Below are 25580 nucleotides of genomic sequence, written 5' to 3'. Positions count from 1 at the left end.
CCAACTCCCAGAGTTTACTCAAACTCATGTCCATCGAGCCAATGATGCCATCCAACCATCTCATCCTTTGTCATCCCCTTCTCCTCCCGCCTTCAATCTTTCCCAGCATCAGGGTCTTTTCAAATGAGTCATCTCTTCCCATCAGGTGGCCAAAGTATTGGAGTTTCAGCTTCAACATCAGTCCTTCCAATGAATATTCAGGACTGATGTCCTTTAGGATGGACTGGTTGGATCTCCTTGCAGTCCAAGGGACTCTCAAGAGTCTTCACCAACACCACAGTTCAAAAGCATTAATTCTTCGGTGCTCAGCTTTCTTTATAGTCCAACACTCACATCCATACATGACCACTGGAAAAATGATAGCTTTGACTAGACGGACCTTTGTTGGCAAAGTAATGTCTCTGCTTTTTAAAATGCTGTCTAGGTTGGTCATAGCTTTTCTTCCAAGGAGCAAGCATCTTTTAATCTCATGCTGCAGTCACCATCTGCAGTGATTTTGGAGCACAAAAAAAAATAAAGTCTCTCACTGTTTCCACTGTTTCCCCATCTATTTGCCATGAAATGATGGGGCTGGGTGCCATGATCTTAGTTTTTCTGAATGTTGAATTTTAAGCCAACTTTTTCACTCTCCTCTTACACTTTCATCAAGAGGCTCTTTAGTTCTTCTTCACTTTCTGCCATAAGGGTGGTGTCATCTGCATATTTGAGGTTACTGATATTTCTCCGGGCAATCTTGTTTCCAGCTTGTGCTTCATCCAGCCTGGCATTTTGTGTGATGTACTCTGCATATAAGTTAAGTAAGCAGGGTGACAGTATACAGCCTTGACACACTCCTTTCCTGATTTGGAACCAGTCTGTTGTTCCGTGTCCTTAGTCATTCTGATTTTCTAAAAGTAAGGCTAATCTGATGCCAACTAAGAGGTGATTCCTCATGACAAAAATCTACTCATGGGTAGACGCTGTGTATAGTTTCCCAATTAATAAACAGGTTTTACTTTAAATTAGCTATCAAAGCTCATACATGATTTCTTGGAAAAGCACAAGGTAAAAGTAGAAGCCTCCAGTCCCTGTACAAACCTGCATCTTCTGACAATCTGACCATGATCCCCATTACTGTTAGGAAGTCTTCTTCCTTGTTACTGAAGTCCGCAAGGAGCCCTCGGGCCATAACCTGGCAGTGGCTATGAGAAAGGGTCCACACATGTGTGTGTTCACTCCAGCATCGTTCCGAGCAGGTAATGCAATCTGGGTGTACCTCCATCTAGAGGGAGAAAACCCCATCAAGGGATGTCTGAAGGCGGTCATTCAACATGGGTCCACATCCTCTAGCAAGGGGACCCATATCCTCCAGGCTGGCCGTCTCGGGAGGTTAAAACTGTTCATGTGCACAGAAGAAAACCTTTTTCTCCTTCTTCAACAGATGCTTCAGGCCTAGATAGACTTGGAAAAGAAGTCCCATGACAGCGGGAGGGAATTAAGTGACCAGCAAATGCAGAAGGAAAAGGTCCAAGGGGACATCCGATGGCTACCTCAACCTCAAATGGCCTCCCCCTGAGTGTCAGTACTGCCCCCTGGCTGCCCCTCCCCAGGATGTGACAACCAGAAATATCAATTGCTGTTGTTCACTCTCTGTCATGTCTGACTCTGCAACCCCATGAACTGCAGCACACGAGGCTTCCCTGTCCTTCACTTTCTCCCAGAGTTTGCTCAAACTCATGTTCATTGACTCGGTGATGCCATCCAACCATCTCATCCTCTGTTGTCCCCTTCTCCTCCTGCCCTCAATCTTTCCCAGCATCAGCATCTAGATATTGTCAAATGCCTATCGGGGGCAAAATCCCACCCTGGTTTGAGAACCACTGCGTTAAAGGATGCTGGCTGTCTATGACATTTACAACAATCCTATGACAAAACACAAAGACAAAACACAAAGACCAAAAAGAGCTGCAATGAGGTAACACTACTCCCTCAAGAAGAACTAAAATTATAATAATAATACCTAGTGCTGGGCAGAGATAGGGACCACAGAAACTCAGACTTTGTGGGAATGCAAAATAGATTATTCAGAAAACAATCTGGCAGTTTCTCAAAAAGTTAACTACAGACTTATCATTCAACACAGAGATTCCCTCTTAGGTATTTACGCAAATGAAATGAAAACATATGTCCACACAAAGACTTGTGCGTCAGTGTTCACATTAGCAGCATTCACAACAGTCACAGAATGAAAATATCTCCATGTCTGTCAAAACACAGAATATCCATTCGATGGAACACAACAACTCAGCAACAAAAAGGAGAGAACTACTGGGGACAAGAAGAAGGAATCTCCAATGCATTCTGCTAAGTGAAAGAAGCCAGACAGAGAAGACTACATACCACATGATTCCATTTACAGGAAATTCTTAAAAAGGCAAAACCTTAGCATCAAAAATCAGATCAGTGGTTGCTTGGGTCAGCGGTGGTGAGAAAGGGGAGATGGATAGCAGGAACAAACAAGGACACAGGGAGGATGGAAATATTCACCCTTGGCCATGGGTGCACACGACGTGAGTGCACACGTTTACCCCAAACTCACTGCAGGGGATGCTTTAAGTGAGCGGGTTCTATTGCATGAAAAATATGCAAGACAGAAAAAGAGGCACAGATATACAGAACAGACTTTTGGACTCTGTGGGAGAAGGCAAGGGTGGGATGATCTGAGAGAATAGCATTGAAACATGTATATTATCAATTGTGAAACAGATCGCCAGTCCAGGTTTGATGCATGAGACAAGTGCTCAGGGCTGGTGCACTGGGATGACCCAGAGGGATGGGATGGGGAGGGAGGTGGAAGGGGGTTCAGGATGGGGAACACATGTAAATCCATGGCTGATTCATGTCAATGCATGGCAAAAACCACTACAATATTGTAAAGTAATTAGCCTCCAACTAATATAAATAAATGAAAAAAAATTTTAAAAAGACAGAAAGAAAGAAAATTCTTACCAGAGGCATTCACAGAATAAAGGACAATTTATTCTACAAAGGTTAAAAAAAAAAAAAAGTATGCCTTGATAAAGGCATTTTAAACAAAGACACTGATGAGAGAAGTCAATGCAATCAGCGGTGGCTAATGGTGGTCTGGAGGCCATGGAATGACTGAGAGGAGGGCCTGGACTCCCTGAGAGGTGTCTTTGAGCAAACGGAAAGGAGTCTCTGCCTGCTCCTCTGGGTCCCTGACAGCCTAGAAATAATACTTGTCTCTGCTTCATTTCCGGCCATGCACTGGAGAACAGCGGAAGTCAAAAAACCACCAGGATATTCATAAAAAGGTGATGGAAATGTGGAATGCAAAGAGGCAGTCCGGGAGGAAATTTCACCCAACTAGGCCTGTCCAGAGAGAGGTGTACAGCACCCCCACAACCCCCTACCCCAGGATGCAAGGCCAAGATCTGGCAGCTGGGACTTTTGGGGAAGCCTAAACAGACAGTCAAGCCCCTGATTACATTCCACTGGACCACACTGATGGCCGCCTCCCCTGGGAAATTAAGTGGCTAAGATCACCACTTGTAGGGCCACAGAATGGATACACAGCAGTGCATCCAGCCTCAAGTGGTCCCAGGAGCCCTGCCCTCTTCAGGGGAGCCAGGAAGGCGGTAAGAGAGGGCACTAAAGCAGGGACACAGACCCTGCGGTAAAGACAGAATGTGAGGGGGTAAGGACACAAACAGACGGGTGCTCTGGCGCCAGTACTTTGGAGAACCTGGCTGCTTGATGTTGGAATGACCTAGAGAGGTCACAGTGGATGAGCATAAGCCTCAAGACTTCTCACTGCTAGTTGTGCTGATGACCCGAAAGAACACAGGACAGTTGTGTGCCTCAGCAAAGTGTGAGGAAGCTTAAGTGAAATCTTGAGATTGTGTCCATGAAGCTCACTCTGGCACTTGGCTCACGCTGAGCACTCTAGCAAGTCAGCCTTCAGTCAGTATTATATAAGCAAAGAATTGCAATCAAAGTGCCTATCAGAAGAGGGAAGCTAAAATAAATTAGGATGGAGCTATACACTGGCATACTATACAATCATTATTAAAGGTACCTATAGAAAAGCACTGAGTTAGAAAGCTGCCCATGATATATAAAAAGAAAAAAACAAGAAAAATAATTTTACATATAGTATGAACCCATTTCTTAAAAAAATGTTTATACATCAGTGTGCAATGTGTGTGTGTCTGTGTATGTATGTGTTAGTCACTCAGTCTTGTCCAACTCTTTGTGACCCCATGGACTGTAGCCTACCAGGCTCCTCTGTCCATGGGATTCTCCAGATGTACAACAGGTATACACAAAAACACTCACATACACATATGCTCATTTAGGAAACGTCGGGAAGTCACAGATCCCAACATCCCTCTCAGTAACTGACAGGACGAGAAAACAAAAATAGATAAGGATATATAAGACCTAAATAATGTTTTCAACAAACTTTCCCAGTTCACGTTGATAGGATAACTCTACTCAAAAATACTGCACATTCTTTTCAAGCGCATGTGAAGCATTCAACAAGTAAAAGTATACACCGAACCATAAAACAAGTCTCAACAGTTTTAAAGAAGAGAAATCACACAAGGTTTGTTCTCTGACCACAAAAGACTTACACTCAGAATCAAGTAACAGAAAGATGCCTGAAAAATTCTCAAATATTTCAAAATGAATCAACATATTTCTAAATAACTCACTGGTCAAAGGAGAAATCATTATGGATGTTAAAAATACTTTATACTGAAAGGGAATGAAAATATTACTTATAAGAACTTGAGGACACAATTAATACAATACTTAGGCATTCATAATACTTCATACAGTACTTAATGTAAAATGCAAATACTATAAAAGAAAGACCATAAAAGCAAAATGTTAAGCATCCCTCAGATGAAGTAAGAAAAAGAAGGGCAATTAAATCCCCATCCAAAAAAAAAAAAAAAAAATTCAAAGGATGAAAATAATACGGATTAGAGCAAAAATTAGAAAACTAGAAAATGAACATATAACAGAGAAAGTCAAAGGCAAAAGTTGATTCTCCAAAACAACTAATAAAATGGATAATACTCTGGAAAGAATTATCTGGGGAAAAAAAGAGAAAAGAGAACAAGAGCCAACAACAGGATGGAAAATGGGGCTACACTACAGATTTCGTAGACAATAGAAAGAAAATTACCATTTTCCAACAGACAATGAAATAACAGATCTAAACAATGATTATTTGTGACCACTAAAATCATTAGAAGAAAGGCTGGTGGGGAATTTTGTAATGAAAGAATCAAACACCTGCACCCACTGCTTAATAGTAACAGCTCTGAGAGTGGGACAATCAGACCCCGTCTCCCGATGTTTTGTAATAAGAAGTACACAAAAAAAATAAGAAGTATTGTTTTAAAAAAAAAATTGAAGTAGAATCTAATCAAGTCTCCAGGTTTAATTTTCAGTTTACAGAAAATACAGAGAACAAAGGAACACGTTAAATTACACCATGAGAATAATGATCACAAATCCAGAATGTGAAAAATTCTGCAAGACTAATGATCCCTTCAACAAACAAGTGATGCAGGGGGAAGATGAGAGGGAGAATCAATGAAAGAGTAAAAGAGATTTAATATCAAAAGGAAAAAAAACTATAAACAACAGAAAAAAAAGACTTGAGAGACAACATCTACGTAATGAAACGTGTGGGCTTTATTTGGATCAGGATTCAAATCAACCAACCATAAATAAAGGCATTTTGAGACAGACAGGGGAAATTGGGATGCATTATTGTTAATTTTGGAGTGTGATAATGATACTGCAGTTATATTTATGTCTTTAATTGGATAAAATTATATATTATCTTAGATTTGCCTTAAAATATACTGAAAAATTCCATGGACAGAGGAGCCTGGTGGGCTACCATACATGGGATCCCAAGAGTCAGACACTGCTTAGTGACTAAACCACCACCACACTAGCAAAAGAACATAAAAGTTCTACAGAAAAATGGTCAAAATTTTACTGGGACATTAAAGGAAACCTAAGTAAATGGAAAGATATACCATGTTTATGGATTGGAAGTCTAGGTATTGTACTGTACTGAGGGCAATTCTCACCAAATCGACATAAAGATTCAATGTGAACCCAATCAAAAGTCTAATAGGTGTTATTTTTGTTTTGCTCTATTAGAAACTGATGAGCTGATTTTGGAATTTATACGGAAATGCAAAGGACCAAGATTAACAAGTCATGTCAAAGAAGAAAAGACAAGGTGAGAATTCTTTCTCTATCAAATATAAAGACTTACCACAAATCTATAGTAATCAAGATGCTGTGGTTCTGGTTGCAGGGGAGACAAATGGACCACTGGGAAAGGAGACAGTCCAGACAGTCATGAACAGACAGCGAATCGTAACAGGTGGCACTGGCGAGAGGACGTATAAAGTGGTATTGTGACAAGTGAAGACAAACTAAAGAGCTTCTTGAGGAGTGAAAGAGGAGAGTGAAAAAGCTGGCTTAAAATTCAACTTTCAAAAACTAAGATCATGGTATCTGGTACTATCACTTCATGGCAAACAGAAGGGAGAAAAGTATAAACACTGACAGACTATTTTCTTGGGCTCCAGAATCACCACAGACAGTGACTGCAGCCATAAAATTAAAAGACACTACTCATTGGAAGGAAAGTTATAACAAACCTAAACAGTGTATTAAAAAGCAGAGATATCACTTTGCTGACAAAAGTGTATAGTCAAAGCTATGGTTTTTCCAGTAGTCAGGTATGGATGTGAGAGGTGGACCGAAAAGAAGTCACAGAACAATTGATGCTTTCGAATTGTGGTGCTGGAGAAGACTCTTGAGAGTCCCTTGGACTGCAAGGAGATCAAACCAGTCAATCCTAAAGGAAATCAACTCTGAATATTCACTGGAGGAACTGATGCTGAAGTTGAAGCTCCAATACTTTGGCCACTTGATGCAAATAGCCGACTCATTGGAAAAGATCCTGATGATGGGAAAGATTTAAGAGAAGGGGACAACAGAGGCTGAGATGGTTGGATGGCATCACCAACTCAAAGGACATGAGTTTGAGCAAACTCTGGAAGACAGCAAAGGACAGGGAAGCCTGGAGAGCTACAGCCCATGGGGTCACAAAAAGAGTCAGATATGATTCAGCAACTGAACAACAATAAATTGTTGACAGTTAGGAAGATGAGGCTCTTTCACATTTTTAGACCTAAATGTGAAAGGAAAAAAAACAACAAAAACTAGAGACTTTAAAGCAATATGAAAGAATATGCTTATGATCTTAGGGTGGAGGAAGACATTTTAAGGACACTTCAAAGTGCATTAAGGATAAAAGAAAACAATACATTTAACTACATTAAAATGAGTAACTTCTGGTCACCAAAAGAACACCATAACAAAAGCTAAAACACAAGTCCCAGAATGAGAGAGGGTGTCTACCATACACAGCTGAGAGAGGGTTGAAGTCTAGAATACACGAAAAACTCCTTTGTCCATTCACTGGATGACAGTACGATATCAAACTTAAATTTTCTGATTTTGATAACTGTACTGGGATTATGTAAGTGAGTGATGAATGTCCTTGTTAGAAAAATGCACAATGAGGATTTAAAGGAGAAGCAACACAAACTGTGCAACTTATTTTTATATAGCTGAGAAACAGAAAGGAAAGATAGAGGTAGAAATCAAATGTGGCCAAGTGTTAACAGCTGACACATCTGGGTAAAAGTTACACGAGAATTCTTTCCACTGTTCGTGAAACTTTCCTAAAAGTGTGAGGCTATCTTTAAAACTTTAAAAATAATCTCCTGGTAAAACAGGAATATAAAGAGACACAAATCAGAAATACAAATTTTCTTAAGCTGATGAGAGGCAGCTAATGAAGAAATAAAACAAGATAGGAAAGGAAGAAATAAAACCATCATTTTCATAAACATCACTGTAATATGTAAAAAACCCAGCAAATCCACAGAGAAGTTCTTAAAGTTAATAAGTGAACTTAGCATAATCAATGGAGACAAAATCAAAATATAAAAAGCAACTCCACTTTCATAGGTCAGCAACAATTATAACTTCTAAGAAGTGATATAATTCACATTAGCATAAAAGATCAAACACCTAGAACTAAATCAAACAAGATATGAAAGATATCTACAACAGAAAACTAGGTGTTATAGTTTTACAGTTATTTATGTATATGTGTTATACATATGTGTATACACATGTATATACACAGAGAGAAATTGAAGAAAATCTTAAGAAATGGAAGGAATAGAAAACTTGTTGCTGCTGCTGCTGCTGAGTCGCTTCAGTCGGGTCCGACTCTGTGCAACCCCATAGACAGCAGCCCACCAGGCTCCCCCATCCCTGGGATTCTCCAAGCAAGAACACTGGAGTGGGTTGCCATTTCCTTCTCCAGCGCACAAAAGTAAAAAGTGAAAGTGAAGTCCCTCAGTCGTGTCTGACTCTTAGTGACCCCATGGACTGCAGCCAGTCCTCTATCCGTGGGATTTTCCAGGCAAGAGTACTGGAGTGGGTTGCCATTGCCTTCTCCAGTAAAGATGTTAATTCTCTACATATTGATTTACAGATGCAATGTAATGAGATGAAAATTGCAGCAGATGTTTTGTTTTCTAAAATTGACAAACTGGTACTAAGATACATTTGGAAATGCAAAAGGCCAAGAGCAGACAGGACAATCTTCAAGAACAAAATGGAAGGACTTCCTGTACCTGATACCAAGACTGGGATGACAAAGCTGCAGTGATGAAGACAGCGTGCTCCTGGTGTGACCACAGATAAACAGCCCAATGCAACCGACGAGGGAGTCCAGAAAGGGACACCGGACAGAAAGTAAAGAGGGCAAGCAGCAGGGCTCAGTGAGCAAAGCGCTTTCCATAAAGGGCACTGGGTTAACCAGAGACTGTAGGGGGAAATGAAACTTGGCTCCCTCCTCGCATCAGACAGGAACGAGAAGAGCAACTAAAGGTGGATGGTGGATCAGTGGTGAAAGGGAAATGATAAACTTTCAAGAAGACAGGGTGAGAAAATACGATAGTACCTTACACAGGATGTGAAGAGCAGCAACGCTAAAAGAAAAAGCTGTTGAATCGTGGACCACATTTCAATGAAGAGCAGCTCATCAAAGACGGCTCAGAGTACCCTCATTTTCCCATCTGTAAAATTGGGATAATAATTGTGGCAATTGCTGCGAGCCGTCTATCATTTAATAGATGTAAAAGCAGAGAATATAATTTTTTAAAGAGTAGTGGAAGTTAGAAAAGACACTCAGTGAACAGAGTAGGAACTGGCCTTGACTGAACCTGTCCTTCAGGGAAGATGCAGGAGGCCCAGGTGGGCCCAGAGGACTGTTCCGAGTGATAGAAGTAGAAGGAAAGGGCTGGTGGAAGGGTGAGGAGGAGGAGACAGGAGGCGGGGATCAGAGCTGATGCCAGGAACCTGAGCACACCCTCCTCTCTGAGGTGGGCGCAGTGCTGGCAGACGCAGGTTTGGGCGGACAGTGAACTGACAAGCCATGTCTCAGCTTTCTGATACAACAGTCAGGGTCAGCTGCTGCAGGGAAGAGGCATGGGCTGGGCCTGGGGGAGGGTCCTGCCAGCACCATGAGGAGTTGACAGCAGAACGTGCAGGACAAGCAGCACGGGGTCCCAGAAGCCTGGTGCCATCAGGACACAGGCAGGTGAGCGGCACGCCCACCGATGCTTCCCCCTTCCTGATTGTTTAAACCCCATTACATTTCATCACCATCTCCTTTCCTGGCTTACCAGGTCGTCAGCAAAACAGTGACAAGACTAATGGGAAAGCCTATTAACAAGAGTCCCAGCATCCAGGGAACAGCCTGTAGCCCTCCTCCTCCTCCACATGCTCCCGAGAGGCTGTCACAGACACGTGGCCGCCAGTGGCCCCCTAACGGCGCGGAGGCCGGGCGCAGCTTACCAGTTGAAGATGTGACTGCTGAAAAAGCATACTTTTGCAGATGAGCGAGGGGAGGCAGGTTGTCCTGGCCTGGAATGTCCAAGAAGGCTGTCACCCTCATGCCATTGCAGTCAGGGCCATAGCCCTCAAATCCATCTGGAGGGGAAGAAGGGGACCACACTGTAAGTTTGCACGACTGGACAGGTCACACCTGGATAAGCTGTGGCCACTCTCATGCCTTCTGCTCTCGTGGGTCTTTCCAGCTGAAGCTGCTGACAAGTCGTGGGAGATGACATGGGCAGGTGTCTAACCCAGAAGAAGGTGATGAGACCAGAGCCGTGGAGCAGGGTTGGACACTTCCCCTCTGGGCTGCGGGTCTGATGTCAAGTCGCCTCTCACCACCGTGGGGGGGACCCTCCATGTCGGGGGGACCCTCCCCACCATCTGGGACACAGAGAATGTTCATTCACAAAGCACTCGCCCCTATGAAAACCAGTCATGGAGCTCTACGCAAACATGATGGTTTAAAACAGTCAAAAGAGAAAGAAGTCTGACACCTAAGCAAGAATCTGACGGCAGGTCCATAGCACCATATCTTCTCTCAGTCTGAAAGTCCCACCACACAACTTCCCAGCCCATGACATCGATCCCCATCAAGCAAGCCCTGGCCTGGCAGCCCCCAACCTGACCCCCCCACATGGATGTCAACGGTGCCTCCAGCTCACTCTGGTCAAAAAGGAGCCTATGCGTGCATGCTCAGTTGCTCAGTTGTGTCTGACTCTTTGTGACCCCATACACTGTAGCCTGCCAGGTTCCTCTGCCCATGGGGATTCTCCAGGCAAGAATACTGGAGTGGGTTGCCATGCCCTTCTCCAGGAGAAGCCCACTGTCATGCTGACTCTTCCTCTTCAAGTCTACTCCCCCTTGTCCCCCCAGCTGAGGGCAGGTACCTCCTCCCTCCAATGTAGCAGGGTGGCTGAGCTCAGGGGCTCTTGAACCAAACATCCCTGGAATGGAATGAATCCGCCAAGTACCATGCACTGGCAGTGTGACCAGAGTGACAGCCTGTCTACATTCCCGTGTTCTAGTATGCGGGGTGGGTGCTACACCCTACCCTGGCCCTGTATGGATGCTGGAACAAGTGAGTTCACATGTGTCAAGACAGCGAGATCTGGCCCCTCAGGGTCCAGCCTTGAGCCTGGACACCAACCTCTATGAACCCACGCTTCAGGGGTGGAAAGGTTTCCTTCCCTTCCCCAGCACTGCAGCAGCTGAGCAAGAAGCACGATTGGGGCAGAAAAGCAGGAGATTCCTACCTGGCAGACAGAGAAACCATGGTTAATTTAAGCAATAACTGATCAGACTGGAGAACTAGAGATGAGAAGTTTGTGCCTAGGTGCTTACTGTTCTTTGAAACATTTATTTTTCTTGAAGATTTTTATATGTGGACCATTTCTAAAGTCTTTAATTTGTTATAGTACTGTTTCTGTTTTATGCTTTGGTTTTTTTGACGGGGAGGTATGGGGGATCTTAGCTCCCTTGACCAGGGATCGAACTCACACAACCTGCGTTGGCAGGCAAAGAATTAACCACTGGTCCACCAGGGAAGTCCCTCTTTGAAACATTAATCACATTTTTTTATGAACTAATTCTTTTAGGCTAGTAATTAGAGCCTATTAAAAATTCACCCTGTGTAACAGTGACCCTGAGCACTCTATTAAAGAATTACAGGTTTGCAGAAATAGTGTGTGTGACACCATCAACAACCATCATTTCTCTGCAGGATCCCTGATGGGGAGGACCAGGCCCCCAACCACAGGTGCTTTGCATGAGCTTTTTTCAGTGCATTTTGGGGACCAGGGGGAACACGCCAGCCTGTGTCCCACAGGCGTTTACAGAGCACTGCGGACTCGGCCTAGAGTGGGATTCAAGACACTGAGTTTAAAGCAGATAGTTTTGGGACCTGATGATGTTCACAGACACACACACTCTTTTCAAACACAACTTTTCATAAGGATCAGGTTTCAAAAGATTCTCCAAGGCCCAATTGTGTACTTAATGGGTTAAGAACTCCTGTTTTAAAAGTAACAGACAATATCTAGGCTTTCTTCAGGAAACTCTATTTATCAGAGAACTAGAGAACCTAGCAATTAGTTCCACAAAAGAATAATTGTTATTAGAAAATATTAATGATTCTACTATACTAACTATATAAACTACACAAATTATATACCTGGAAGTAAAAGCCATAAGCCATAAAATATCAGATAATAACTAAACCTTATTGGTTACTTCCTGTAAGCCAGGAACTGTGCTAAGAGCTCTCTGTAGAGCAGTAATTCGCTGACCCCTGACAATACCGTATTGGTTTTGTTAAGGGAACTGAAGCTCAGTGAGGCTAAGAAAGTTGCCAAAGGTCACACAGCTAGAGAGTGATAGAGTCAGAATTTGAACTCAGTCAGACTCTAGATGCTGAACCTTGTTGTACTACCAGAGAGGAAACCAAAATTTTAATTTTCAAAGAAGTTCCTCTCTCCTCCCTATTTGGGATTCAGCCACTGAGGCCTTCCCTTAGTTCTTCAAATGCACCAAAGGCTTCGTCTCAATGATTTTGTCCCACTGCCTGAGAAACTATCGCTTCTTAACCCTACGCCCTACCCAAGCCTGGGCCGTGCTGTCCAAAACAGCCTTTCCCCGGCCTCTGGGGGAAGGCCAGTCTCCAGCAGCAGTCCCTCCTGGAGCTGCAGCTCTCCTGTCCTGACCCCGCATCCCCAGAAAGATGCTGGCACCAGGTTCAGTGATTGCTTGTGTTCACCCTCCAGTAGCTCCGAATGCTCCATGGAGGGGCTGTCACCCCAGCACCCAGTATGGGGCTTGACAACTAACAGGTGCTCAATAAAAAGTACTGAAATGAAGAAACACCAAAAGAAACTTGAATGAAAACAAATATTAAATTTAAAAAAAAAGAATGTTATAATATGGAATCATAAAGAAGCAAGAAGGGACCTGAGAACATGACTTGATAAATTCCCTCATTTAAGATTCAGGGCCCCCATTGCCAGCAGCAAAAACTGGGATTCTTGGAACCTAAATGTTCTGCATTCCAGCCCAGTGTTCTCTCAAGAGATGAGCAGAAAAACCTATGGAGATGAAAGCTGAGAGAACAACAAAGCCAAAGGGAAGGGTCACGGCTTCTGAGGTGACTGAAACAAGGAAAGAAAAGACTTTGCTTCCAGCAGGAAGGTTAAAAAAACCTGCCAGAAAAAAAAAAAAAAAAAACCTGCCAGGTTAACATAAGCAGAAAGCTGGGGCGGGGGCGGGGGGGAAATCAATGAAAGGAAAGTTTTCAGGTGCTGGACAACAAGCAGCCCAGTTCCAGGATACCTCAGAGAAGATCTCTGTCTCCTTGTTTGTGCCCAGGGCGGCGGCGGCTGACTGCCTAGCGGGTTCCCAGCCACCGAGCAGGAAGCGCGAGGAGGCTGGGGAAGGGAGGCAGCCACAGAGACCAGCAAAGTAGCCCCCTGGAAGATAACTATTTGCGCGTTGCTAGGAAACAACTGCTCAGCAGAAGCTGACACCCTACGGTCAACATTTAAGACCTACACACAGGTAGGTCTAAGGCAGTAGACTTCTGGGGATAAAAGAGAGGGGTGGTGAATTTGAAGCCAACCCCCTGTAGAAGACAGCTGTGGAAAGGGGACAGTTAAGGTGGGAGCAAGGTAAAGCATAGTCACTCCTGAGAAATCAAAACCACAGCCTCACATGACCCATGGGAGCAGAGACCAGACGGACCCGGCCTGTAGAGCGTAGGAGCCTCTCTCACTGGGCAATTGGGAGGCTCACTGTCCAGAATTATTCCAACTCCAGGCATGTCTGCAGAGGCACACAGGCTGTTCTAAAGAGACTTTCACAATCCAGTAAGCATGTGCCTTCATCACACGATTCCTGCTGAAGATAAATATGCAATTAAAAAAAAAATACCTTCAAACTATACATGGTTACAAACCACCCAGAGGAAGAGAGAGCAGACACAATGAATGAGAACTTGCACCCCAAGATGAGAAATATGAGAAGAAAAATCTGAAATAGACTATCAAAATAATTATGCATAGAATGAACAGGATTTTAAAGTAGATACCATAATGAAAAAAGAGGAGAGCGAGGGGTGAGAGGACCAGGCGCATTTGAAAAAGAACCAAGTGGAGATGAGACATAGAGACAATGTATTTAAAAATTCAGTAGCTGGCTTAAACAGCAGTTTAGACACAGCTCAAGAGAGAGTTAGTGAGCTGGAAGATTGAGCTGACAAATCACCCAGAACTCTGCACAGAGGACTAAAGATTTGGAAATCTGGGACAGCAATTAAGGCACATGAACAATGAAATGCTTAGGTCTAAAATAAGCCCAAGAGGAATTCCAGGAGGGATTAGTGAAAATAGGAAGAGGCAATAGTCAAAGAGATAATGGCTAACAATCTTCCAGAATGGGGGGAAAAAAAAAAGTGAATATTCAATTGGAAGAACTACAGATCCTGAACTGAATGATTAATAACAAATCCTTACTTGGAAGCCATGTAGAACACCAATGGCCAAGAAAGACATCTGAAGAAAACAGAAAAAAATTAAAGATTAAATCCTGGGCCTCTCACTTAATAGACATCAGAGGCATAACGTATGCTTAATAGGAGAATGAGTCAAAATACCTGATCTGAAACCCAGCTCTGCCTCTTAGAAGGTCCATTCTCCAGATAAACAGCTCACCTCTCTGATGCACAGTTTCTCACTCTAATAAAATGGATGCCTACCAGTGATGACTGTTGGACTGTAGATTAAAAGACAGTAGTAGATACAGTTATATAGCATATGACACACATAAACACCTTGAAAATGCCAACTGCTATTATTATTACTGAATCACTGCACACACTATATTACCGATATTGTTTATGCTTCTACCTCTACAGTTTAGGGCACCCACAGCCACCAGAAAGTGTGTGTGTGTGGTAGGAGTTCGGGGCGGGGGCAACGAGAAAGGAAAACATCATAAAGGGGAAGTCCTCGCATTAAACTCTGGCTTGGCCCCTAAACCATGCATTTGTGTGGCAAGCTCCAGCACAGCTAAGACTAACGGAATCGAACTGAGATTGGGGATGCTCTCCATTACTGGAGAGAAAATGGGAACAGGTGGACCTGTCAATCTGAATGCCTAATGAAATAAAACAAAGAAATCAACACTCTTTGGAGGCATACAGCAGAATCCAGGGACTTTTTTACAGTACAGGCTATTCACTGTACCCAGGGTACAATCCAAAGTTACTCAATAAACAAAGAAAACATAAACTAGCTAAAAGAGAAAAAAGCCAAAGCAGACTGAAAGGATCCAAATATTGGAATTACAAAGATTTTTAAACAACCATTATAAAATGCTTACGGATCTAAAAGAAAATATGCCTTTAGATTTGGGCTCCCAATGCAGCAGAACCAGGTTCAGTGCCTGGTGAGGGAGCTAGATCTCACATGGCACAACTAAAGAGTTCACATGCTGCAACTAAAGAATGAGCCCTCTTGCCACCACTAAGACCTGAAGCGGCCAAATAAATACAATTTTTTAAAAAATGAGAAGAAAATATGCCTATAATGACTGAAAAAGAAATCTCAGCAAAGAAATGTCAACTATAAAAAGACACCAAATAAAATTATAAAATTGAAACAATATCTCAAATTCAAAAATTTACTAACCAGACTTAACAGGATAAAGATGACTAAATAATGTCCAAGAATTCCCCAAATTCAATGAAATAAATAAGGACATAAATTCAAGGATCTCAGCAACATCAAGAAGATAAATACAGTTTGGCCCCTGAACACGTCGGGGTTAATCCGAATAGAACTTAGAGTCTGTCCTCCAAATGGGAGGTTCCTCTACATCCACAAATTCAACCAGCCACAGATCATGGAGCCCTGAAGTATTTACTAGTGAGAAAAACCTGCCTATAAGTGCACCTGCACAGTTCCAATCCAAGTTCTTCAAGGGTCAATTGTACTCAGAAAACTACAGCTAGACACATCACAGTCAAAATGCTGATAACCAAAGAGAATCTAGAAAGCAGCCAAGAAAAAACAAAAAATGACATACAAGGAGTAATGGTTGGGGTGTCTCCTGACTCCTCAACCAGAAACAGTGGAGGGAGAAGACCATGGAAGTAAACTGTTGAGGGACCAAAACAGAAAACATCAATCCAGAACTTGACATCCAGTGACACATCCTTCAGGGAGGAAGATGAAACAAAGATGCCATCAGACGAGAAACAGACAGAAAAAAGCACACACACTAAGAATTTATTTAATACATCCTCTTAAACATTGCCAGCTAATGCAGACTACAAGAAATACTTGCTGAAGTCCTGTAGGCTGAAGAAGAATGGGATCACCTGGAAACTTTACCTTCAGAAGGAATCTAGAGTGCTGGAAACAGTATATATATGGGTAAAAGTTTTAAAAACTATTCTTCCACCTAATTTCTTCAAAATATACATGATGGTTTAAAAGCAATACAAACCAAACATTATAACTTGGTGTCATAGAGTTTATAATGTACACAATGCTATCTTTTAAATGGATAACCAACAAGGTCCTACTGTATAGCACAGGGAACTCTGCTTAATGTTATATGGCAACCTGGATGGGAGAGGAGTTTGAGGGAGAATGGATATATGCATATGTGTGGCTGAGTCCATTTGCTGTCCACTTAAAACTATCACAACACTGTTAATCCACTATACTCCAATATAAAACAAAAAGCTTTTTTTTAAACAAAGAAAGAGAAATAAAGAGATTATCAGACCAAAAAAAAAAAAAAAAAAGAAGACTCTGCCTTAATGCAGGGGGTGCGAGTCCAATCCCTGGTCAGGAAAATAGGATCCCACATGCCTCACGATATGGCAAAAAACAATTTAAAAAAACAAAAGGAAGAAAGCAAGCTTCCTCTCACACTGGTCTGTCTTGAACTGGCTCATCTTCCTTTTGAATACAGAGCAGATCTCACACTCAGATCTTTACCAGACAACTGTGTCTATCTAGAATTTTATCATGTCGTTTCACTTCTGTCTTATTCCCTGATGGCTTAGTTGGTAAAGAATCTGCCTGCAGTGCAGGAGACGCAGGCTTGATCTCTGGGTAGGAAAGATCCCCTGGAGAAGGAAACGGCAACCCACTCCAATATTCTTGCCTGGAAAATCCTGTGCACAGAGGAGCCTGGCAGGCTACAGTCCATCGGGTCACAAAGAGTAGGACTCATACATGTTTCAAAAAATGTGTTTAAACAAAATAAATTAGTTGATATAAAGACAAATACAGGCAGTATATAGATATAGCAGAAATAAGAAAAGTGGTATATAAATGACCGACTCCTGAAAATTACTGGATTTGTGTAATCCAGGGAAAATATTCACACTAATAGGATCACATTCATATGCGAACAATAGTGTCTTTTATTCCAAATTCCAAATGTAGGTGAACATTTTCCTTTGTGTGACTCAACATCCTGGCCCTTTTCAAAAATCCTACTTGAAACCAAATCGATGAGATTACTGTTCACTTGTAAATAATGTATTAAAATTGTTTAACTACTCCATAAAAGCAACAGAGTTAACTGAAAAGAACATGCAAGGCCGATGTGGAACCCCTTCCCATAAAGGGAATGAAAATAGCCAGCAGGTTCAGTGTCAACTCTGATGGCAGTCTAACCAGATACCGGGATTAATCACTTCTTCCCTAAATGACATTTTAGGGCTTCCTGGGTGGCTCAGAGGGTAAAGAATCTGCCTGCACTGCAGGAGACCTGAGTTTGATCCTTTGGTTGGGAAGATGCCCTGGAGAAGGGAATGGCTACCCACTCCAGTATTCTTGCCTGGAGAATTCCATGGACAGAGGAGCCTGGTGGCTACAGTCCATGGGGTCGCAAAAAGTCGAGCACGACTGAGTGACCCTCACACAATGACATTTTAATTTTTTTTAAATTAAGTCTTCAAAGACAAAATCAGTCAACAGTGGATGAACTATGTAATAACAGAGCAGGGTTTCTCAGCCCTGGCAGGAGTGGTGTGGTCGGTCTCAGTTGTGGGGCTGCTCAGTACATCACAGGACGCCCTGCAGCCTTCCTGGCCTCAACTCACAGGTGGCCAGGAGCACCCTGTCCCCACTCTGAAAGTAAGAACATCTCCAGACATTGCCACGGGTCCCTAGTCGAGAACCACTGTGAAAAAGAAAGATGTGTCAGGGGTCGTTACCTGGGCAGCCCCTGGTTGGGTGGATGATCCCATAAGAGAAGGGGCTTCAGGTCAGCAGGAATGCCCCCGTGGCCCTCCTTGGCCTCTCAGACCTCACCTCCCACTACTCCTGCCCCCAGCCCCCACCCATCCTGTCCTCCAACCACGCAGCTCCTCGCTGTTCCCCCAGGACTCTCGTCACTTCCCTGGTGGGGGGGTCATTACGCGGCCCGGGGCTTCCCTCTGCCCAGAGCTCTGCTTCCCAAGGCGTCCTCTTTGATAACGTCCTTCTTAGTTAAATCTCTGCTCCCTCATCCTCTTACTGAGGTCCGCCCTGACCACCTCGTTTTGAAACTGTACGCCTCCCACCTATGCCCCACCCTACCCTGATCCACTTCTCTTTTTTCAGGGACTGGATCACCTTCTGACACAGAGAACCTTCTCCTCCTGCGTCTACTGCTTGTGGCGGGTCCACCCCCACACCCCCGCCGCTGCACCCGGGGCAAAAATCTGTCACTGACTCTTTGATACGCCTGGCACACAGCTGGCAATCAGTAGAAGCTGCTGAATGAACAAATGGATAAATGGAAAAGAACTGTCGAGCTAGCCTGCTGTGCCTTCCTGGCAGTGCCAATAACACACAAAATGGCTCCTGCTCGCAGAAAGAATTTTCTAGGATGTACATTTCTAGCCACTGCCCACAGAGCAAACTGTCTGGCAACTGTTCACGGGAATAAGAAGTAAAGGTCTAATGGACACGGTGACACCAGGAGCAGCTGATTATTCTGAGGCCCCACGAGTCCAGGTCACCCAGAAACATCAGGAATCTCAAGCATTCAAGCTAGAAATGAAATATGAAGTCGGGTATGAATTTGTTCAAATTTTTTCATTATATTTTCTCACATTTGGAAAAAAAAAAAAGTTACCTACCCCACTCATGAAAGCTTAAAATAGTATGGAAAAGCAAACACTTCTTAAGAAAATAGTCTCTAATACCTTCAAGGCTTCTTGGTCCCATGCAAAACATTTAAAAAACAATACTGATCACTACTGGCTTCATCTGCCATCTATGCAATGACTTTCAAGCAGCAGCTGCTAAGTTTGTGCCACGTGTTAGATTCTTTGGTAAGTCTACACAGGACCACATTGACTCCTTGGGCTCTGATTCCTGGTGGCTCAGGCAGAAAAGAGTCTGCCTGCAATGCAGGAGATGCAGGTTCAATCCCTGGGTCAGGAAGATCCCCTGAAGAGGGAATGGCAACCCACTCCATTATTCCTGACTGCAGAATCCCATGGACAGAGGAGCCTGGTGGGCTACAGTCCATGGGGGTTGCACGGAGTTGGACATGACTGAGCAGCTAACACCTTCACCTTCACTGATTTCTTACCAAAAATAACTAATAATTTAAAGTTAACAAAGTCTGAAGGGCTAACAACTGCTCTTTGACTGGCAGGGGTGAGGGCCCCCCTCCCACCACACCTTCTGCTCAGCACCCTGTCCCCCACTGCACATCTCCATGTCCGTGTGGTTCCGGAACTACAGGGTTCATGTTCCCATGACTGGTGCGTATCGGCCAGTAGCTGTGGTGGCTACCTGCCCTCCAATGGAACCGTCCAAGTTTAAAAGCCCAGCTGAGCAACTGAGCCATATAATGCTCACCTCCACCATCCAAACAAAGCCGGAGTGGTTGGGAAGCAGTAGTCTTAACCTCACACAACCCAAGATGAGGTTGGCTCCTCTTCAGTGAGGGTCCTGGTCTGTTTACAAATTATAACAGCACTATTATCCTCTGACCCTGATGCTAGGTGACAAAGTAGAACTAACAAACAAACAAAACTCTTTCCTCATTAACTATATCTCTGGAAGTTATAAACCTGGGGGGTGGAGTGGGAAAAGGGGTTCATAGCCTCTTCTACACTAACTGGTTACTCAAGGGTTATCTACCAAAAATAATTCACACTGTCAGTATATTCATCTTTTAAAACAGGCTGGGGCAAAAAATACATCGGATGAGGCTGCTCTGGCCAAAAGACACAGTGGACATCTGCGTGCGTGTCAGTGCTTTGCATAAGACACCAATCTGTCTTCAAACAGGCTGAGTATGAACTAACACTTCAAATACAATATTACAGGTTCAAAGTACATTAGATACAAGCTAACAAAAAGAGGGAAAGAAAAGAAATGTTACACATCATTTTCCATCAAGAAAAGGATTAGAGGATCTAGTACAAAAAACAGGTGTGTTCACAGCAGAGCCATTGCAAACACCCTCTTCTCTATCCACCGTGGTTGACTTCATATGACAGTAAACCATAATTCAACAGAGTACTGGAGATTCAGAGATGACAAAGGCATGGTCCCCAGACTCCAAAGGCCCCCCCAGAGAACAAAGACCTTCCCACACATAACAACATACAATTCCCCTGTGACAAGAGCCATGGAGTTCAGGCATAAACAAAGCAGGGGGGAGACTGGTTCTGCTTGCAGAAGGAGGTGAAGGGAGGTGTTTCCCTGGGACAGAAGGGTATTTGAGTTGGGCTTTGATGATTGAGTAGGAGTCCACCACAGGGGAAGAGAGAGGGGATCTGGGAAAGCGAAAGACACAATTCTGGATGAAGGGAAGAGCACAGCAGGGGAAAAAGAAAGGCTGTTGCTGCCTCGGAGTAGCTCAGGGAGTCAGAGACTTCCCACAAGGGCACCAAGCCCTGGGTGAGCAGCCACCTCAGAACTGGCTGGAAGCAGAAAGGTGAGAAAAAATAAACACAGTAAAACATGCCCAGAGAGATACCTTTATTGGCCCAGACATGAACAGGGGTAGAAATGGAGGCAGGATGTTAGAGCACGCCTACCCCAGTAAGCATTTTCATTAAGCCTTCCTTCTCCAGACGTGCCCGGAATTTAGGGTTCTCCATTCAATGTGCCATCTTGTCACTATGACTCAGTGAGACAGGCCACCCTGGGTCAGCCCAATTAGCCACCCAATCTCAATTTTCCATTCTTTAACACAGCACTCGGGGACGCTGGTTGAGAGAACATGACAGACGGGCCCCCCTGTCTGTGTCCGTTTCAAAATATAAGAAGACTGGTTGATGACGGCCGACAAGGAGTCTAGCCTTATTTGCAAAATGTGCACTTAAAAAAAGGGGGGGGAGAGAGTGAGAAAACTGTATTAATGTAGAACTTACATAATTGATAATTCTTGCGCTTCTCATTAGCCACTCTTCAATGAACAATAACTAAGTCTCTGCAAGGCCTTAAATGATTTGGGGGGAGACGAGAGTAAACCATCCATTAATGTATTATTTAAAGTGGCTTCATCCTTCTTGCTAACAGACTTATAAATACTAATGCGAATTCTTAAATTGGGACTATTTCTAAAAGCTAGACCAGATAAACCCAACCCATCTGAAAAAGAAAGAACATTCTTGATTCTTCACTGGCTTTGGGGGAGGAGGGAGAAGGACTGACCCCTGCACACTGCAGGTCCTTGTTGACTTAACTAAATTTCAACAGCAAGTTGCTCAGGCAAATTTTCTCTGTATAAATGCCATTCTCTAACAAGACCCACACAGATTTATTAGCTCCTGTACAAGCGGATCCGTCCAATGCATAATATTGTCTATCACAAATCTTGGAGGGCTACTGATGGTTGTTACTAGCACTACAGGTTGACTGAACAGACCAACCTAATTCACAAGACGCCAGCCTTTCTACACCTTGCATACATGGAAATTCCTCTTTGATTTGTGGCTTTAATCACGGCTTCCAAAACTTGGTCATTATTTATGAGTCTGACTTTTACACTGACGGTCAAGGGGAAACACTGACTCGGGTTACCTGATAGGCAAGTCCTCTTTAGCTGCCATGGGCTCCACAGTGATATTACACATCTCGATTTTCCTGCCGACCCACCCGGCTGGGGATAGAACTGGAGGAGGTGGGGGTGAGGGGGCCAGAGTCTACACAGCGTTAATGAGTGCAAGAGTGCTGCTGGAAAATGCAGTGATTTGCCCCCCAGACATGAGGCAGATTCCAAAAGGAAAAAAGGTTGGAAAAGAAAACCAACAGCCTCTAGGGTAAGTGTTATGTGTGGGTGCCTGTGTGTGCTAAGTCACTTCAGTCGTGTCCAACTCTTTGTTACTCTATGAACTGCAGCCCGCCAGGCTCCTCTGTCCGTGGGATTCTCCAGGCAAGAATACCAGAGAGGGTTGCCACGCCCTCCCCCAGGGGATCTTCCCGATCCAGCGATCCGACCCAAGTCTCAGGTTTCCTGCACTGGCCGGCGGGGTCTTAATCACTAGTGCTACCTGAGAAGCACCTGTATGTGTGTGGGGCTCTATTTTCTTGCTGCTCAAGATACTTGAGGCAATCAAGCAATACGGGCCGACATTACACCACTTTTCTAATGAACACCTTGGCCAAGCTGCCAGGAGAGCCACCTTCCTCCTTCTGGAAAGAAGCACAACTCCTCTGAGGATGTGCTAGTTTGGATGCGCGTTTGGATGCACGAGCTCCGTGCCCCTCTCACCTGTCCCGCCCTGCCCTCACCTGCCCCGCTTGCTCTCCACCATCTTCCTCTTCGCACTGACTCCCTCCTCCCCATGGCTATACTCTCCCCTGTGCCTCCATCTTAAAAAGCAATGCTTTTCAGCAAAGTGTATAGATAGTAGTAAGTGATCCACATGACAAACTTTTAAACTGAATATACTCAGCTCAAGAAAGAATCTTTCCTTCTCCAAAGCCCCCCCACCCCGTCCCATGCTCCCTCCCCCTTTCTGCCTTACGTGTGGGGAGGGGTGGGGGCACACTCTCCTGCCTTCTGCATCAGATCACGGAGACTGCCATGCCATTTCTGTGCTCTGTGTAAACAGTCACGCAGTCTCTACCTTTTGTGCATGGTTTCTTTCACCGACCACTACGTGATGTTCATCCGTACTACTGAGTGGAGCTAGAGATCACTCACTCTTAGAGCTGCACTGTTTTCCATCATGTGAACATAACCACACTTTATAATCCATTGTACTCAACGAGGACATTTGGGTGGGTTCTAGTTTTCAACTATTAAGAACAGTGCAACTATCACCCTGTCTTCTTTCCTTTTTTGGCTGTGCTGGGTCATTTTGGCATGTAGAATTTTAGGTTTCAGCATGTGAACTCTTAGTTGTGGCATGTGGGATCTAGTTCCCCGATTAGGGATTGAACAGGGACCCCCTACATAGGGAGAGTGGAGTCTCAGCCATTGGACCGCCAGGGAAGTTCTGACCATGACTTTTTGAAAATATATGTTCACATTTTGTTGGGCAAATAACCAGGCATGGAACTGCTTAGTCAATCTTTTTTTTTTCTTCTTAAGGTTCTCAGAGTAGATATCAATAACACAAATCTGTTCTGGGCTCTTCTATATAAGAAGAAAAGTAAGTGACTCCAACCCCTTCAACCTCTCCAGCTGCTTCCTCTGGAAAGGGCCTGTTTTCCCTGCTAGACTGGGAGCTCCCCAAAGCAGGGACCATTCCTCAAAATGCCCAAAGGCCAGCCAGCATCTGGAATACAGTGGGGAGTCAATGCATGGCCACTGAGGTACAGGACTGCAGGCAACACTGCCTCAGTCCCTGGAGCCTTCGCAGCTTTCTGGCCCGGCTTCTGCTCCTTGGCTTCGTTGGAGAAGTTCTCACTGAGGTCATTCGCCCATGGTCCTTCTGGGCTTGAGCCAAATCAACCGGCACCTCCCGTCTGCGCCATCGCTACTCTCGCCTGCCCTCTAGGTGGGAGCAGTTCTGGGATGGAGCCCAGGGATTCTTCATCCCTCTTCCCCCAGCACCTCCCGCAGGCTGGTGCCTGGGAGGAGCTGGAGGAACATCTGTTACCCGGATGATTTTCCAAACAGGGAAAGTAAGCACCTGCCCTCATCTCTAATTTTTTTTTTCCCCAATCAGGTTAAGGCTAAGTGATGTTCTGAAGCTCAGAACTATTTCCTCTTTCATTAGCTAGACTTTGTTGCAGAAATTTCTGCTTTAAAAAAAAATCTTAATTTATGGTGTAGAAAGCCATATAAAACTCTCTATTTTAAACAGAGGTGATTCCAGGGAATCTCTGATGTTCATCTGTTTGTCTCACAGGATATGGAAAATACAGAACAACAAGAGTAAAGTGCATTACAATTATCAGACAGGAAGCAAGGCTGACTCCGCTCCCACTACACTGACTCTTCTGTTCCTTGCCACTCTCATCCTGTTGGAAGGAGATAGGTACATGCTTCTAATCCCCAAACACCAACAGGAAAAGAGAGACGTGAAGTCTTTGCAGCTTTCCGAGGGCTACCCAACAGGGCAGGGCTTGTGCCAGCAGAAGTCAGCTCTTTGGACTGAGCCCCGTGAGAAAGGCAGCCTCTGGGCTGGCTCAGCTAATCAATGGACTTTGAGGCTCTGATGGGACGAAATCGAGTTTCAGACAAATATCATATGATATAGCTTACAGGTGGAATCTTAAAAAATGACACAAACGAACTTATTTACAAAACAGAAACAGACTCACAGACTAGAAAACAAACTTATGGTTACCAGAGGGGAAGTGGGGAGGGAGAAATTAGAAGCTTAGGATTAACATATACACACTATTATACATAAAATAGGTAACCAACCAACAAGAACCTACTGTATAGCACAAGGAACTATACTCAATATCTTGCAATAGCCTATAATGGGAAAGAATCTGAAAAAGAATATATATAAAATAAATATATAATAAAAAAGATTTATATACACACATAATATATGCATATAACTGAATCACTTTGCTGGACACCTGAACCTAACACAACATTGTAAATTACACTTCAATTAAACCACCCCCTCTAAAAAAGGGGGTAAAAATAGAATCAAATTTGATTTAGAACAGAAGGCCAAATCCAGCCCACTGCCTGTGTTTGTAAATAAAACTTTATTAGCAAATAACCATGTCCATTCATTTATGTATATCTGTGGGTGCTACTTGGAGAAAGAAATGGCAACCCACTCCAGTATTCTTACCTACAGAATCCCGTGGACAGAGGAGCCTGGTGGGCTGCTGTCCATAGCATCGCACAGAGACAGACACGACTGAAGCGACTTAGCATGCATGCATTCATTGGAGAAGGAAATGGCAACCCACTCCAGTATTCTTGCCTGGAGAATCCCAGGGACAGAGGAGCCTGGTGGGCTGCCGTCTATGGGGTCGCACAGAGTCGGACGTTACAACAGAAGCAACTTAGCAGGGGCAGCAGCAGTGGGTGCTACTAGGCTACAACGGCAGACTTGAGTGGTTGCATTCGGACTTCGGGCCAGCAAAGTCTAAAACATTTACTGTCTGATCCTT

At 44.0% G+C, this 25580-nt stretch overlaps 1 protein-coding gene across 3 annotated transcripts in view; it reads right to left on the bottom strand.

The window, feature by feature from the left end:
* The window catches only part of LOC133044968 (putative serine/threonine-protein phosphatase 4 regulatory subunit 1-like), a 69199-nt gene that overhangs the window by 38359 nt on the left and 5260 nt on the right, over positions 1 to 25580 (bottom strand). Inside the window, exons 1-2 of one of the 3 annotated variants that reach the window (XR_009690100.1) lie at positions 13756 to 13911; positions 9985 to 10119 (exon numbers count right to left, since the gene is read on the bottom strand). Coding sequence is in view for 2 of the 3 variants with exons in the window: in XM_061126936.1 (XP_060982919.1) it covers positions 1078 to 1261; positions 9985 to 10014 (214 nt within the window). In the remaining variant the exon portion in view is untranslated. Of the gene's footprint in view, positions 1 to 1077; positions 1262 to 9984; positions 10120 to 13755; positions 13912 to 25580 lie in introns of those variants that run through there. The other 2 variants (XM_061126936.1, XM_061126937.1) reach the window with 2 other exon arrangements.

The sequence above is a fragment of the Dama dama genome, chromosome 23 (assembly GCF_033118175.1).
Source record: "Dama dama isolate Ldn47 chromosome 23, ASM3311817v1, whole genome shotgun sequence".
NCBI classification, from domain to species: Eukaryota; Metazoa; Chordata; class Mammalia; order Artiodactyla; family Cervidae; genus Dama; species Dama dama.
The sequence above is the reverse complement of the archived record's forward strand: the minus strand, read 5'-3'. Positions and strand labels throughout refer to the sequence as shown.